Below are 17,839 nucleotides of genomic sequence, written 5' to 3'. Positions count from 1 at the left end.
TGTTTTCTGGCTGGTAAGCAGTGGAATCCATGAGGTTTTTATGGATATCCTGGGTGTGGCGAAGGAACATCTGCAGACTACTCTTTTACCTACCTAGTGCTGAAGGAAGCTAGAGCTTCCCTGATCCAGGATTAAATCAAGACTTTCTGACCAATATAGATTAGAATGGAGACCCTATCTATTTTCCCTTGGCTGTAAACGCCTACCAAAGCATGCATCAAACGTCTCCTCTGCCAAACTATCCAGAGAAAAGTGAGCCAAGAACACTGTGCTGTGACTTATTCCAGCCATTGATGAAATATACTAAGTGCAATTACTGTCAATAGTTCTGCTGCATTTTGCAGGCAGTGTATGAGCTTGTCTGTACATTCAGCATTCATTTCCTTAAGCCTCCTCCATTTTTTGTCTTACACCTCACTCCAGGTGCCCAGCATTTGTATTGTTCTTACTGCCACATTTAATTAGGGAACATCTCCCAACAATCCAGAGCTTAGGAGATGGGCTCTTTTTAAGCACACATTGCACTCCTTTTTTAACATGCATAGGCGTGAACATAAGTGCTGATCCAGCAAAAAGCACTTAAATATGTGCTTAAGTTTCAACATGCATGTAGGGCAGGGGTGGGCAATAATTTTTTGCTGGAGGCCACTTCATACATTTTTGAAGTGGCCCCGGGCCATGCTGGAACGGGTGGGGCCAATTTACTTCCCTGCTTCCCCACCCACAGACCGAGGTTCCCCCTAGGCACCCATGCCCCAGTGGTGGGAGAAGACTTTACGGGCTCCCCTTTCTTCCCCCCAGGCCAATCAGTGCCTGGGGGCGGGGGAGTGTGTGAAGCCTCCTCTTATCCTGCCAGGAGCAAGTGGCGCTTCTTAGCGCCGTGCACTCCTTGCAGGGCTGGGGAAGGGCAAAGAAAACTTTGCACTCTCTCCCCATCCCCAGGCCAGTCAGGGCTTGGGGGTAGGGGAGCTTGCAGAATCTCCTCTCATCCTGCCAGGAGCCATGCACTCCTGGTAGGGTTGCCAGGTGGCTGGTATTCACCCAGACTGTCTGGTATTTTCAGCTCCTGTCCATTAAAAAAATTCAGAGAATACCGGACACCTGAGATGTTCAGTATTCCCTGAATTTTTCCCCGGCCAGGAGGCAAAAATGCCTGGCACCTGGCAACCCTACAAACACTCAGCGGCCTCAATCCAACCCCTCGACCCCAGCCCCCAACAATCCTTCCCCTGGGTCTTAGTGCTCAACTGCTTCCCTGTTCCTATCCCTGTACTCACTCTTAAATGGGACATGCTATTTTATTTTATTTTATTTTATTTTATTTTGAATTTTAATTTTTGACTTAAGTCCTTGGAGTCCCTTTTTTTTTTTTTGGTTCCCCCCCTACAGAATTCTTTCTCTGTGTTTTTTGGGGGGGGCGGGGGGAGGATTCAGTATTTTTGTTTCAACCATCTGGCAACCCTAGCTCCTGGCAGTGCAAAAGAAACTTCATGGGCTTCTCCCTGCCCCCAGGTACTATTTGGCAGGAGTGACAGGACCTCTGCAGGCTGGATCAACCTGATTGGCAGGCTGGATCCAGCCTACGGCGGCCCTTTTGCCCACCCCTGGTGTAGGGCCTTTCACTTTTGTAGGATTATTCACATGCTTACATGTTTTGGTGGTTTGGGAATTTACTGAGGAATTTGGAGCACTTGGCTCTAAATTGTTCATGAAACCCCTTTGAGCTTTCACAGTCTTAATTCTTACTGTTGAACTCTGCATAGTTATTGATCTACAGGAGGCTGGAAGTGTAAAACCCACCTTCTATGTGGACACTCTGACCTCTCCATTGCTGTGTGAGACTCTTGCTGTTTCCCTTGCTCCCCGAGCTAAGAGCACGGCAGGCATAGTTTGCTGAAGCCACATGGTGGAGGGACAGCTTGGTGTCATTCAGTAGCGACTACGTTGGCTGTCTAAGGAGAAGCAAGGACTGCTTCTGAAGGACACCCATTCTCTTGAGGCACAGTGATTTTAGCTGCAACACAAACTTTTGATTGAGAGACATAAAACTGAGGAAATGGGCTCTGATCAGGATGTGTAAGAGATAAAGCCATCATGGAGGAGAACTGTGGATTTTATGGTTTGCATAGAAAAGTAATTTGGGTGCCTGTTTAGAGAATATATAGAAAAGTAACTACTCTGAAAATAAATGGGTTCTTCTAATCCTGAGTTTATCTCAATGCCCATTGGTTTGAGGATTGTGAATGTCAGATTAGGCCTATGGGTTTCAACAATGCAGAGTATCTGTAGCTATACCAGTCCCTGAACATTAGAGAGACCTGGTAAGATCATAATTTTTACTGGACCAACTTCTCTTGGTGAGAGAGACAAGCTTTCAAGCCACATAAAAATCTGTGGTTTTCAAGAGCAATTTAAGGCACACACACAAATTACTTTTAAGATAGCATTTTCTTAGAAACCAAAATCTAAAAGCATGCTAAGATTTTCTCCTGCATATAGTAAAATCAGGAAGACAGTCAATAAAGATGATGGTGCATCATATATTTGTATTGTATAACACTAAACAGATTTATGATATTGAATATTTTCATCATCCATTTTTTATGATTAAGCAGAGCTAATATTTAGAAATGCTTAAGGATACATTTTGAACTATCCCTACAACCAAGAGTATGTTACGTGGTGAGCCATTGTGAAGAAAATGTTCTAATTATCCTGTTATGTTGGTATGACCCAGGTTATTCCTAGCAAACTATAATGTTGGTTTTAATTAGATTTCCCTCCCTTTTCCATCAGAACAAAACCTCTCATGTATTAGGCCTCTCAACAATGGTTTGACTGACAGGCATAAATTCAGTAAGTAACTGGTTTTCTCAGCTCAACACTTATACTAAAATGATCAAGTTAATAAAAAAGACTCCAGGATGTTACGTTAATTATAAAATAACAACCAATTAAATTGGGGCATATGGGAATGTCTTAAAACTGATCTGCATGTTCTAACAATATTAGAAAAGTTATTGAATCCTAATTGTCACTTATTAACAAACTTCTTTAGAGAGTGCTCTGGTATAAAGGTACTATAATTTCTCCCTGTAATTCACTTTCTTCCTTCACTGAATGTTTACTTTATCTCCATCTTTGGCCCACAGCAATTTGCGTTGTGGGTTGCGAAAAATTTGCTTTGTGGGTTGCATACATGTTGCTAGAACAGTGGTATGAAATTATGTAATGGATTCTACATTCCACCATTTGCATAATGCTTGACATGGAGCAGTACTGCCGATTTCTGCTTAAGCTGTTTTGTGTGTGTGTGTGTGTGTGTTAGTTAACTATTTAATTTTAAAGGTTTATGCCAACAAAGAGGAAAGGGGCTGGTAGAGATGATGCTTTTCTAGCATGCCTTCTAAAGTGTCAAAGACAGAATCAGGCACATAATGCCTGAATTCAAACTCTGGTAGGCTGAAGGTACTGGCTACACATAGCAAGCTGAGCTGGTCTTTGGGAGCATCTACACTGCAGGTCTTAACTTGGAACAAACTACACAAATTGAGCTACGTCAATTGCACAGTTTATTTCAAAATAGCTTATTTCGAAATTGGGAGCATCTACACAGCACTTATTTTGAAATAGAGCACTCTTCCTCCCACTTCCCTTACCCCTCATACAGGAGGAGGAGCAAGAAGTCCTCCAGCTTGACAGTATTTCAACACTATTTTGAAATAACTGCCTGCTGTGTAGACGCAGTCTAATTTATTGCTTTGTAGATGTACCCTAGGAGAAATAATGTTTCTGTGTAGACGTACCCTAGGAGATTAGCTTGTCATGGAAGATAGCCCAAGTTTAGGAAAGTCCATGCAGATAAACTCCCTGGCTTTCCTGCTTAACATCCCTGATTCCCAAGCCTATCTGCAGCCCTTCAGGGTATGACTGCACTACTGCTAGACATCCATGGTGGCCCATGCCATCTGACTTGGGCTCTCAGGGCTCAGACTAAAGGTCTGTTCAGTTGCAGTGTAGACATTAGGGTTTGGGCTTCAGCCTCTGCTCTGGGACCCTCACACATTTGTGTTCTAGAGGCACACGCACACAGCCTCCAGAGGGAGTTACAGTACTTAAACCAGGGGTGAGCGATAATTTGGTCTGGGGTGGAGGAGCCTCTTTGCCTCCCCGTTCCCACTAAGCACCCATGTCCTTGGCAGGGCGGGAAAAAGCTTTGCACGCTCCCCCAGCCCCAGGCCAATTAGGGCCTGGGGGCGGGGGAAGCACACAAAGTTTCCTCCGCCCTGCCAGAAGCATGTAGCACTTTGAAGTTCCGCATGCTCCTGGCAGGGCAGGAGGAGATGTCACGCGCTCCCCTGCCCCCAAGCCCTGATTGGGGTGGGACTAGGACAGAGGAAACTTTGCACATTCCTCCTGCCTCCAGGTCAATCAGGGCTTGGGGGAAGGGGAGTGTGTGAAGTCTCCCCCTACCCTGCTTGGAGTGCGCTGGCACTTCAAAGTGCTACATGCTCCTGGCAGGGTGGAGGAAACTTTGTGCGCTTCCCCTGCCCCCAGACTCTAATTGGGTTGGGGGCGGGGGAGCAGCAGGGTTTCTGCGGGCTGGATCAACTCACTTGGTGGGCCAGATTCAGCCCGCGGAGGCCCTTATGTTCATCCCTGACTTAAACTGATTGCGACAAATGTCATGCTTTTATCATAAACCCCACAATTCCATCTCTTTCCTCCCCCTCCCCCCACCCATACAGATTTAATCGGCTAATAAGTAAAATTTGTATCTTTGCAAACTGTATTCCTAAGATACTATAATTACACAAATAAACCAATTAGGCAGTATTTATGTGTAATTCATTAATTCAAGAGTCAGAGTGCTCCCACACACGCTTTGATCTCAATCAGGAGTCAGTAGTTACACATTCTGTAGTAGATTTTAAAATTGAAACTTTTTTACATACGTTTTTCTGATGAGGGTTAAAAGATTCTTTAAACACGTAGGGTGACATTTTCTAACACTCTGTCCACTGGCCTAATTGTTCCCACTGAAATCCTACCATGAGCTGTAATGGAACAGAGTTAGGCCAATGCTGAGCACTGCAGAAAAACCTTAATTTTAAAACAGCTCATTTTATTAACTATTTACATTTAGGTTAATTGTTCATTAAAGTTCCTTAAAATGGGAATAAGGAATATTTTCTCATACAGATTGCTGTGACATCTATTTTTTGTATTGAAAAATTGTTTCAGTATCAAGCAGTCAAACTGAATTGTATTTTATTGCCATATTTCAGCACAATAATAGACAGAAGTGCTAATGTCTAAATAGTTTGAATGCTTCACAGTTTGGATTTTAACTAAAAATAGTAAGTCTCACAGTAACTTCTGGATTGTTTTGACAGCTATGAGTCAAATTACTATGAAGACATTTTCAAGCCATCCTGACCTTGCTGTTGCAGATCATCCCAAATTTACTTTGTGATGAAAAACCTGTGACACACTTCATGGAATCTCTCACTGGAGGCTTCAGCAGCAGCAAAATAAAAATTGAAATATTTTTTTAAATGACCAGAGAACATGCATCTTCATTTTTGTTTGTCATTTTAAAAGCAGTTTTGTTGCAGAGTTTAATCTGCACTTCCAAAACATGAACTAAATTCTGCTCTCAAATAAGCATACAAGCTGCTGATTCCAGAGGTTGCATTCAAGGCTTGCAAGGGTAGATCTTGGCCCTGTGTGTGTGACAACTCAAAACGTTATTTTCTGTTTTAACCTGAATCTTGTATATAGCAGATGATTGTTGTAGATGTTGCTATATTTTGTGCAATCCTGTAAATGTAGAAATCCTTAGTAAATGAACTAATATCTGTACAAAAGGAAGAACACAAACTGCTTGAAACTTTTATAAATTATATTTTATTGACTCACATTTTAAATCGCTCATTACAGCCGACCCATTTTTATATAATTACTCGTGTCTCCTCCAGCGCATCATGAGAAAGTGAGTTGCTGCAATGAATCGTAGTAAATGTGGACTTGTTAGAATATGGCAGTTTCTAGAAATTACAATTAGAAATAATTATTTGTATTCATTTTCAAATATCAGATATGAAAAAATACTATTCAGGAGCTGCTGAAAACAGTTTGACTTTTGTTACTTCAAATATTGCCCTTGTTTAATACTTTTTTAAAAAAATAAATGAAACAATTTCTACCATGTAACATTTATTTTCATTGTATGTGATGTTCCTTTTCTTTTCTTTTCCAACCATGCATTGACTATAGTATAAAAATCATGAAACTTTTATGAGCAGTATCTGCTGTCAGGATTAAATCTTTCTTGTATGACAAAATTGTGATTCTGATGGGTTTCCAAGAGGCATTATCACCATAGGACTTTGAGAGGACTGATTTAAGGTGGGGCTGTGATTGAAAAAATAAATGAATGAAAGAGGAAATAGGGACCAAATTAGTCCACTAGTCATTTGCAGTAGTGGTATCTGGAAGGCACTCACTTTCTCTTCTTGGCATAAGGCCCTAGATAGATAATAAAAGATTAAGATAAATAGACAAAGACAGATGAAATCCCAGTTTGGGGCTAGATGTAACAATATAATCTGTCCTGAATAAATGTCGTGTCTTGCTGTGCCGTCCCTTGGCAAGCCAGAGTTCAGTCCCTGCTTCTCTCTTTATGCTAGGGGGAAGCAGTCTCAGCCAGCTCTCTACCAGATGCAGGTTACTTCTTTTTTCCTGTCAGTTCAGATATGCTAGATAGCACATGGAACAATGAAGTCAAGGGCTATTTTCATCCTTCACCCCACCTACACGGGAAGGGAAGTAGCACCCGTATGGTGCTTATCTATGCAGTGACCTGCACTGTGGGGTAACTAGCACAGGACACTAAAAAGGAATTTGATCCCCCTCACTCTTCATTGTAGACATGCTCAGCAAATGCCAAGCTTACCCTTAAATTTAGGTGTGGGTGGTATTTTTATTGTCGCATCACTATTTTTGTGTCACAGAACTAAATAAGCAGCACCTTCTAGTAGGGCTTGTTACAGAGCGCACTGAACTGATCCTGAAAAAAAATCAGGACTTCCAAATGACTCTCCTCTGTTGCTATACCACACTTAGAAGATTTGATAGATGATGATCTACAGCTTGCAATCCAGGCCTTCAGGACATTAAAAATTCCCCAAGATACCAGGATGTTGTGATGTCATTTGTTACACAACCATAAGGCATCAAGCATTACAATAAAATGAATTGTCCTTGGAGCACTAACTTTAAGTACTGTATATCTGAATCTTTATTGACATTTATTTAAGAAACCAATAACCTTTACTGGACATTTCCCTCCACCGTATTGTCCTAACCTTGTGAACTAAACATTTAACCAATCTTGCTTATTCCCTAGAGTGATGCGGTGTTCACACCCCATGCTAGCCTAAAAGGAGTGAGAAGGGACTGGCTAGCTCACTTCAAGAGGAATTAGGTAGCCCCAGTCTGATGATGGAACCCAGCTGAGAAGGAGCAGACAGGGCTAGAATAAACCAGGATGCTGGCAGTGGAAAGGGACTGCAGTGAAGAATCCTGTAGCATCTTTGGATGTTAGCAAAGGAAGGAAGGAAACACAGGAAAGTGCAGAAAGCCCAGGGGTCCAGGCCATGAAGAAAAGCTTTATCCAGCATGTTGGTGAAGCAAAAGCCTGAGAGAGGTGGAATAAAAGAAGATTCAGGGAAATGGTAGCAAGACGAGTCATTGCAGACCTTGGCTGCTGATTAGAGGTGCCCAGTGCCAGAATCTGGAGTAGAGAGTGGGTCCCAATTCCCCTGCCAGCCACAGGGAAAGTGGCACAGTCTAGGCCGTGAATTGGGAGGCTGCCAGAGACACTTCGATAACCCCCTGGAAAGAGAAAACACACAGTGACCTGGTGAGAGGATCAAGCCATGAAGGGGGAGTAAGCTGAGTTCCAGAGTGAATGAAAGGCCATGGGATGCACAAATGAGCCATGAAAGGGGGTTATCGGACCTGGAAGAAGCTAATCTCCAGCACCTGTCAGAAGAAGGCACCCTAGCAGTGAGTGGGCCCTGTGCCACCTACATTCTCCATGGTCCTTACTTTTGAAGGGGCATCTGCTATTCCACTTCACCATTATCATCAGTTCTATCAGTCAATATTCTAAGATATATGAGTCAAACCCTAAGGCTCTTTGCTGGTTTGTATTCAGGCAAGTCAGCCATTAATTTCAAGTGATCGTTTGAGTAAAGACTTGAGGATCTGGCCCATGAGCATAGCACAAGCCTCTATATCCTATTCATTGTAGATTGCTCTCAAAACACTTCCTTATTGTCTAAATCAGAATTCAAAATCTTCCTCATAATGATCCATCTGGTTACCATCACAGTGTTTCATACATCTGTGGCTGCCCTTGATGTTTCTGAAATCTAGGTGAATAAACTGGTTAAGCCCTTGTTGAGTCTCAGTAGGTTTCTTCATCCTTTCTTTGCCAGTGAAGAAGACATTTTAGCAGCTATGACCCTCTGCCAGATGAATGAGCTAGCTCCAAATCTTTACAGTTAATACACAGGATTCTGGTATCTAACTAGAACTACTATGCCCTCACACTTGGTTATTTTTGCTTATGATTTTTTCAGGAGCCTTTCTTCATCAAGAAGTTGTCTTCTACAAATCAGATGCCAAGCGGGCTCTTAGTATAAATAGTGAGTTTTTTTTAAAGTTCCCATGTTTTCACCTACAGGAAAAAATCCAGTGGAGAACTGCTATCTAGTCAATAACTATTGAAAAGATTGTGCAGTAGATCATCCCTTATTTATTGTTTGTACTACCCTAGCCCTAGTCATGTAGAACTTCCATTGTGATAGGTGCTGTACAAACACAATAAAAAAGATAGCCCCTGCCCCTCAGAGCACACAGTCTGAGATAAGCCAAGGAGACAGAGAGATGGGAGAATACAACGTCACACTGAGGCAGAGTTGGTTAGCATAATAGGTAGTGATCTTTGCAGTCAGTCACCATTACCAAGCTTTTAATGGACAACAGCAAGGAAGAGTTCTGGGGAGGTTTCAAAGAAGGAGGGCAAGGTAGCTTTTTGGCTGCTTATGGGAAGCCCAGTGATACTCATGAGATCTACCCGGGGCCAATTTGAGAATTCTGTGGCGCAAGACAGGCCATTTGCACAGAAGACCGTCGATAGCAAAACCAATACTTACATTGCAATCAAAGTCTTTATTAGCAGCTAATTTTTTAAAGCTTATAACCAACTTTATAAGTCAAATTATTACCTTGTTGGTGACATCAACGATCTCTGTCAAGCTTTGTGAAGTGTGGTTTGTAGGAGGTCTGAGGAAGGTGTATGCAGCGGTGAAGATGCTCATCTGCCAAACAACTGCGATGTTAGTTTGTTATAAAATTCAGGGTAGAAAATGCAGATTTGCAGAGGTATGTTGATCTGTACATCATTATAAGATAGATGGCTAGATTTTGGCTATTCTGAAACTGGTAAGCATATTGAGTCCAGAAATCATTGCTCCCACTTCTCTGAATTTTGCCTCCAAGACATCAGAGCTCTGGAGACTAACAATTTATAATTGAAAGGCACCTTCATCAACTGGATCAAAGATGTTCTTTGCTTCAGAAGGGAAAGGTCCAACAGATGGAGACAACAGATGGATCATGAAAATAAAAAGCATATGCTTTTGAATTTTAAAATTCTCAAATCACATTTTAAAATGTTTAGACTTTTTAGGAATTCTTGCATTGTTTTCATCAACGTTCCATCCATAGGAACAACAGCACTTTTTCTTCACTAATTAAGCACTGTCAGTTCCTTACTAAAGAAGTTATAGGCAAATGATAGTATATTGTTGTTTCTGAATTTAATGATAAACATTTTAAAGGTTAGCTGGCAAGCCACATAGGATGCCTTGCTGGGCCATATTTGGCCTGTGGGCCCCCTATTGACTATCCCTACTGTAACCTTTAGGTTCTGTAGGCACAGCTAATCTTGCAAGATGCTGAATAGGCTCACGCTTGATGTCTTGCAGAAGGCAAGGAATAAACCCCAGAAGTGGGGGTGTATATTCTACATGGAGAAAGACAACTCGGTGACTGAATTTCTTTAAAAGATTGCCCCTCTCAGCTCCACATTCTGCATCATTGCTTATCTTTGGAATAGCCGGACTAGTCAGGAACCAAGAATCTGGAGCAGGGTATTTCTGTTCATCAACACAAGCACGTTGCCTTAATAGGCATGTGTCAAAACACATGCTCCAGTTCTTGGCTTGCTGTCCAAAGGGTTTCAGGTCCACAATACTTGGAATCCAAAAAGTGGAGACCTATGGAAACTTCAGCTAGTGATAAACACTGTGCGCTAACATTTAATACTACTTTAAAATCTAAATTTGTTTAAAGAAAAAGTGAAAGGGTTTTATTTAAAAAAATAATCTGAACACAATAAAAGAGTTAATTGCAGATAGAGAGCTATTCCCATGTACATGTACTTTTTGCAGTTCTGCCAGCCCTCTTTGACATGAGCCTACACTTATCAAAAATTAACCTTTATTACACATGAAGGTTAAATAAACAAACTGGTCCCTGAATAAATGAATCAAAACATGTGGTTTGTGCAGACTCTCTAGTACCAAAATAGAAGGGCTCAGCATGTAACCACTCACTTTACCTTCCTAAAGACATTTCACTTAGTCCCAGACAACAGCTGCAGCTAAAAATAACAAATGACAAGCAACCTTAACCTTCGTTAAACACAGAAGCCACTCTCAATGCCGGAAAGAAATCAAAGGCAACAATGAAGTCGCTGCGGTTCATTAGTGCTGAGGCATTGGTATCAAATGCACAGTTTGCCAGGAAAAATCTCCACAGTGTTGCACATAACCTTTTTCCTCTTCTTTTTAAAGCCAGTTATTTACAGGAGCAGGGGGAAGTGATTCATGACCTGGTGGAAAACTGGCCCCTGGCAGACTTTAATATAGGAAAACTGTTAGGGACAACAGTGGATTACCAGGAAGACCTCAGCAGCAGAGCATGCTGTGTTTGTTTGGAAAGTTGTCTAATTGGGCTGAGAGACTACGTGCTGAATTATTCTTCTCCATACTCCAAGCGACTGAAAGTGGTGGACCTGACAGGCATAAGAGATGTTGAAGTTCAGCTCTGCAAGTGTAAGAAGACTATGGGAAGGTGGGCCAGGACAGAGTTACTATCAAAGCTCTGTTTTGAGCTGCTTGTCGAAATGCAAAGTCTGCAGTTCAATCCGTGTATCTTTGATATCGCTATCGATGTCTTCATTGACCTGTTTGTTACAGAGAGGAACTATGAACTTGTAGTCCAGGCCTTACTAATGAGGTGCTACTGTCCACTAAAGCTTCGTTGTGTGGCATTCAGAGCTGATAGTCTCATTTTACGAAAGCTGTTCTATGTCATAAAGCTCACAGACCCCTCTTCACTGCGCAAACTGGAAGTGGTTCACAATATTCGTTTGGAGATGGAGCATTTGGAAGTGCTATTAAATAACATCCACTTTCCTCTACTGACATCACTTACACTACCAGCCAGAGCATTCAACGTGCAGCGGTATACAGATGAGGATGAATCAATCCTTACAACTATTGGAGAGAAGTTGAGCCAAATGACGCAGCTGACTGAGCTGAGCCTGGCATTTTCTACCCTCACAGGAAAAATACGGAAACTGCTCAGGTACGTTGTTCCCAGAAGTGTGATAAAGTGTGATGAGCTGCTCGTTGTTGCATTGGCACTGAATTAAGGGCTGTCAAGCCTAAGGAAAAGGGGTGGGGGTGAATAGTGGAATGTTTTCATTTCCCTAGCCCAGCTGTGACTGGTAGGCCAGACCATCTACACTCCAGTCCCTTTTACCATGCAGACATTCCAACATGAGCTGCAGCTCAGTCTCTGCAACATAGCAAGGACAGTGAGTCTCAGAGCCCAGACTCTGGCCTGAGCATGAACATCTACACTAATGTTTTTAGTCCCATAGCGTGAGCCCTGCAAACGCCAGTCAGTTGATCTGGGCTCTGAGACTTGCTGCCATGGGATTTGCGGGACGGGGGGAGGGACGGCGGCAAGGGAGTGGGAGTTTAGTGCCTAAAGCACTTCTGAAAAATCCCACCTTTAGGCATCTAAATAGGGAGTTAGGCGCTTAACTTTAGGCTTCTAGTGTTGAAAATATGGCCCACTATCTTTTTTGACAATTGAGAAAATCTGCACAATTTTGTAGTTCTCATTTTATTAACATCTTTGTTTCAATGTGGCCTTTATACTGCCCAAAAAAGCAATGAAGCAGCATTACACTGAAAGATCCTATTAGAGAGAAATTCCATCCCATATAGGTAAGATGTGTTTCATATACATAGAATGGACTTCTTGGGCTTTTATGGTACTGTCAGGACCCAGGGGGTTTGAACCTCTGATCCACAGATGTGCTGTGAGCCGTTACACCTCAGTCCATCATGCAGCACCTGGGCCCAGTGTTTATGAAGGCCAACTAGGGCATAAGCCCTGCCTCTTTACTTTGATTGGGAGAGGTCCAAGACTCCTCATGAGCCACAGCCCCTATGAGGAGGAAACAAGAAATTGTTTATTCAACTAGGCTTCACCCTAACAGATGACTGTGCCTATTGTCTTGTCCTGACCTGTGTCTGCCTCCAAAATTCTGCCTGACAAACTAGCTGCCATCAACCGGGAACCACATGATATCTGGGTTGTGATGATGTCTGTGAATAACTGCATTTACATTCCCCTATGTCAGGCAAGAGAGGCAACCTGACAGCTATGCCACAACAACCCCATACACACACACCCGGCAGAGCACTTAGCTTGCTTTACAGCTTTACAATTGATGTCCTATCTTTTTCTGGTTGCACCGAATGCACACCATAATGCAAGCTTTCGTCATGTCCTTCATTGTGTGTGACAGAGCCAAGATGCCACATCACACACACCCTCTAGTCTACTTCAACCTCTGGACATGCTGTCTTGATCCTAGGCTGCTACTGCATTGGATTTTATTGTGGTACTTCCAGAATCTAACAGGTTTACAACAATCTGGATGGTGGCAGACCACCAAAATGGCCCACTTCATGCCCTGCACTGGTCTATCCTCTCCAGAAGGGTCAGCCCAACTATGGATTAGCCATGTGATCCATCTCCATGGCTTACTGGAGTTATCTGTAACTAATATTTGTTGCATAAAATTGGATGAGGCCAGCAGTGTTCCCTATAAGCTTGCCCATGTCCAGCCTCTCAGCAGAGAGTCAAAGGCTGCCCAGCTGATTAAGTAAAGTGCCAACAGCTAGGTTTTCTGTTTCTAGTGGTGGTGCGTATTTACATGTGCTTTGATACACATAACCAAATATATTCCACACATAGATGGAAAAGATTATAGGGAATTCTGCCTGATTCTTGCTGCCACCTGCTTCCTGCCATTAGATTCTGTCACCCAATCCAGACCTTCTGGTCTCTTGACTTGGCCTGATTGATAGTGAAGAGCTGATAGACCTTGGTTGTTGGGACGTGGAACTGAACTTGTGAGCTTAGGGGCTAAAGCCCATGTGCCTCTGCAGCATGAGTTAAAAGCAAATTGGCTCTCAGCGAAAGCTGTAGAGCAGCTTTCACTCTCCCTAAAGAATGGGTTACCCACTGCACTCTCCCTTGTCAGTGGCTTCAGTACTTCTGGGCTACACTAGTCACTGGCTCTTCATCCCTGCCCTACACTTTCTTTCAATTCTGATCTCCTGGGATTCTAACCTCACCTGAGTCCTAGTAATTGGCTCCTAGTCCCTCAGCCCATGCTTGATGCTCACCCCTGCATGCCAGGCCATTTGTGCTCCGCCTTGACACAATTCAGTCCTAAATGAAATATTCACTCAGTGGAGACATTATGGTGTTTTTAAGTCACTGATCTCCTCTAATTCATTCTCCTCCCATTGCAAGACACAAGTCTGAAGAGGGCGACCACCATACTCAAACCTGCAGCGCATGTCCATTGATAGACACTAAGAACCAAATACTTCCAAACTGTCTCTCCACAGCAACAGGCACGGAGCTGATTATTGTTAAATACGTGTAATGTGGCCACAGGCTCCATTGTGCTAAGTGCTATCCAGACTGACAGAAAAGGACAATCCTCAAATGACCCATGTTGGTGATTTGAGGTGGAGATTGTCACCCACTTCAACCCTGATTCAAGTGGAATCCTTTCTCCAAAAGCTGGTAGTCGCATTTATGGCTCTTGAGCTCTTGTTTGGATTTGCTTGTATGCTGGACTTGAATTAATTAATATATAGACCGTGTCCTCAGGTCTCATTACAGCCACCTCTTCAGTGGTACTGAGGTAGCTAAGATGCATTTTGATGAGCCCAGAGCATTGCTCGCTCTGCTCTGTTATGTGGGGCATTTGCAGCATTCCTTGGCTCTCTTGATGCAGAGGCTCTGAGATGTTGGTAAGTGCCCTTTGGGCAAGATTGTATGATCAGTAGACAATCAAAGCTGGAGTTAGATGTACTGCTACTGGCAGAGCCCAAATCAGATGCACTGTCTTCTTTCTTCCCTTTCTTCTTTTTCATCTGCACTGTCAGTGGTCCAAATTATTAACAAGACAAAGTAATAGAAATGTAAAGCCAACATCATGGAATATGAAATGTACATGTACCATAAATGCAATGGATCACATTTGTCCCTGGGTAAACCAATGAAACCATCAGTAGAATCATTTTTACCACATCAATTTAAGACGTTGATGTGCATGATATACCTTTCAGTTAATCAAACTAGATTACAAAATTAGTCAAGAAAGTAGAAGACAGGCTACATTAATGACAAATAGCCATTTCAATATTCACATCTTTTTTTAATTATAATTTTCTACCACTTTATACTGTAAATATTTTGTCTTTTATTTAAATCGGCAGCCCACTGAAAACCCCTCTGAAGCTACTGGATGTCTCTAACTGTTCCTTGAACCATGCTGACATGGCCTATTTAGCCAATAGCCTCCATTCTAACCACCTGGAAGTACTGGACCTCAGTGGGCACAATGTGGCTGATCTTTACCCATCAACCTTCTTCAAACTTCTCAACCACTGTTCTCATACTCTGAAGAGTCTCATCCTTGAGGAATGTAACATTGAAGACATTCATGTAAATATGTTGATTTTGGGTTTGATCCCCTGCAGGAAACTACAAGAATTCAAGTTCCTTGGAAATCCCCTGTCATCCCGAGCACTTAAATGCCTCTTTAATGTTTTTAGTGAGTTGCCAATGCTGAAATACATTGAGTTCCCAGTTCCTAGGGACTGCTATCCTAACAGTGTCACCTATCCAATTGATGATGCTGATCTTTCAAAATTTGATCACCAAAAATATGAGAGAATAGCAGAAGAACTTAATATTGTTTTACTTCATGCAAACCGGGAGGATATAAAGGCTTCAACACCACTCTTTGGAGGCTACGATGCAGCCATTCAGGAGACTGGTAATGAACTTGGATCTTGTTTGCTGAAATCTTTCAAAGATACTTTAGAAAATTTTAACAAAGCTCTTCAAGAAATAAATTAAAATGTAGCGGTGATGACTTGCTTTGCCCAAAGGAGAGTAAATTCAGTGCACACACTGAACTTCCAAACACTGCATCTTCATTTCTGCTTTTGCTGATTTCTGGACTAGACTTAGCTTTCTTTATTTGGAGCTACTGTACAGTTCACGTGTTTTTAACTGTGCTATGATCTGTCATGTGTTAATGTAAAGGCCACTTTTTGAGAACTTTAATCACTGCATACTTTCCACAAAAGAACAGATTTGGTTCTAGTTACTGCAGTAAAACAATATATGATTGTGTTTCATCTGCAGTATGACCTAACCCGACACTAGCTATATTTACCTAATAATTATTTGGTAAATTTGTGCCATCCTGCAAATAAACACATTGAGAGGGACCTTATGAGGAACTAAACTCACCAATTTTCTCTTGTTACCCACACAAAATACTCACACTCTCTAGGGGCACCCACCCTTATCTGTTCCTAGGGCTCAGGTGTAACCTTTCCAATATAGGAACTCACCCATATCTTTCTGCAGGCTTAGGCATAACCTTACACTTTGTGGGCTTGAGGGGTCTTTACCAGTGGAAGAGCCTTACACAGTAATATCCTATTTAATCTCTATTTATTAACAATCATCAAAAACAGATGCACACACCAGGCATGCAGTGCTCACCATTCCCAATAAGACAGATGAACTTGCCTTGAGGGAAAGTCAGGATCAGGTCCATCTGGGGGACTCCAGTTTCACCACAGTGTCATTGGCACAGGGTTGAGGTCTGGCAGCTCTGATCTTGGAGCTGTGTCCTGGAGTTGGTTTCCAAAAAAATTCCTTTTGGGCCCCAGTTTATATAGTGGAACCTGAGTCCTGCTTAGCTATACCTTAACCAATTATTTTAGTATAATTTTACTAATCATAACAGAATTACCTAACCAATCATACCCCACCACCTTGGTTGATTTACACCTAGCAAAATTAATTATACAGCAGACAGAAACAATTAAAAACCAGACCGAGATCATACAGCCAAACAATAGGAAAGTGAGGACCATAATCCTAAAATGAGGATTCCACAACCTCAACTATTGATAAACAGTTTCTTGCCAGACCTGGTGGGTTACTGGGAGTAGGCAGCTGCCTTTTTCCTCCACCTGAAGCTGGAGCATGTGAGGTGAGGTTGTTCCAGTGAGGCTGCCCCAGCTGGAGCAGGCCTTGTATGGATGTTGCTTTACTCCAGCTGGAGCTGAGGCTCCCTGCAGTGCTATTTTTAGTACCGAGATCCTGCGGGGACCAGGACCATGGTGGGTAGCCTCTGCTCCAGTCCCAGCATGCGGTCCTGCCCCAGGAGCAGCTGCAGCCAGGCTGTGGGAGCTTCTGGGGCTGGCACCATGGTACTAAAAATAGCACCTCAGCCCCGGCTCCAGCCCCTGCAAACTGCTTTCCATGTCAAAGGTAGAATGTTAGGGAAGGGGCAGGAGAAGAACTAAGGGGAAGGTGTGTTAGGACAGGAACAGGCTTGTGCTGAGGGGAGAGAGGGGGCCAGCGCAGGAGAAGAAAGGAGCAGTTACCAAAGGGCAGTATGAACGAGAGACAAATGCCATGGGGCCAAAAGGAGACAATGAGGAAAAGAACAGGAGACAGGTGGGGAGGGAAAGTGTCAGTGGGAGTGGGAGAAGGGAGGGGGACAGGATGATGCTGGAAGGGGAAAGGGGAGGGACAATGGGGTGAGAGGGAGGATGAGGAGAGGGGAGCAATCACTGTCAGGAAAAGAGGGATTGAAAGGAGAGGTGGGCATAAGGAAGGCGGGGGATGGAGTAAGTCATATGTGACAGCACAGACTGTCATGAGGAGAACTGGGGCAGAGAGTAGCAAGGGGGTGGGCACCAGGGAGAAAGAAGGTAAGGAGGGCAGGGGCAGTGAGGGAGGGGGGAGGCACCAAGAAGGTGTAGGGGCAAGGGAAACTGCAACTGCCAAGGGATTGTGGGGGTGAAGCAGAAGGGCAGACATGTGGAGGGGAGGAACAGGCACCAGAGGAGAGAGGCAGGGCAGATGGGTAGAGGGAGGTGTTAGGAGAGGAGATGGGGAGGGGTAGCTACAGATGATCAGAATGGGGCTAGAAGAGGAGTGAGCACAGGGGGAAGAGAAGGGGTGGGTGCAGGGGTCAAGGAGGATGGGGCGGGGAGCAGGTCCACAGAGGGCTGAGGGGAGTGAGAAGGGCAGGAGCCAGGACAGCAGAGGAGGGTGAGGGGTGGGG

General features: G+C 43.3%; 2 protein-coding genes across 4 annotated transcripts in view; both read left to right on the top strand.

Moving 5' to 3' along the window:
• PLEKHG4B (pleckstrin homology and RhoGEF domain containing G4B) overlaps positions 1 to 5,657 on the top strand; it is a 190,968-nt gene extending 185,311 nt beyond the window's left edge. For all 3 annotated transcript variants that reach the window (XM_006114213.4, XM_006114212.4, XM_075921637.1), the window contains exons 25-26: positions 2,797 to 2,856; positions 5,397 to 5,657. In XM_006114213.4, the coding sequence (XP_006114275.2) occupies positions 2,797 to 2,838 (42 nt within the window). In that variant the 3' untranslated portion in view covers positions 2,839 to 2,856; positions 5,397 to 5,657. The remainder of the gene's footprint in view (positions 1 to 2,796; positions 2,857 to 5,396) is intronic.
• A 147-nt stretch (positions 5,658 to 5,804) lies between these two features.
• On the top strand, positions 5,805 to 17,246 carry LRRC14B (leucine rich repeat containing 14B). Its single transcript, XM_006114210.4, has 2 exons — positions 5,805 to 11,727; positions 14,958 to 17,246. The coding sequence occupies exons 1-2, from the start codon at positions 10,823 to 10,825 to the stop codon at positions 15,601 to 15,603; spliced, it is 1,551 nt and encodes a 516-aa protein (XP_006114272.2). The 5' UTR covers positions 5,805 to 10,822; the 3' UTR covers positions 15,604 to 17,246.
• Positions 17,247 to 17,839: the final 593 nt, after the last annotated feature.

This window comes from Pelodiscus sinensis, chromosome 2 (assembly GCF_049634645.1).
Source record: "Pelodiscus sinensis isolate JC-2024 chromosome 2, ASM4963464v1, whole genome shotgun sequence".
Lineage (NCBI taxonomy): Eukaryota > Metazoa > Chordata > Testudines > Trionychidae > Pelodiscus > Pelodiscus sinensis.
The sequence above is the reverse complement of the archived record's forward strand: the minus strand, read 5'-3'. Positions and strand labels throughout refer to the sequence as shown.

Bases quoted from the DNA above. Each gene is read 5' to 3' on its own strand.
- LRRC14B (XM_006114210.4), top strand. From the start codon at position 10,823: ATGAAGTCGCTGCGGTTCATTAGTGCTGAGGCATTGGTATCAAATGCA. The intron at 11,728-14,957 runs GTACGTTGTTCC...TTAAATCGGCAG, and splicing joins AAAATACGGAAACTGCTCAG to CCCACTGAAAACCCCTCTGA.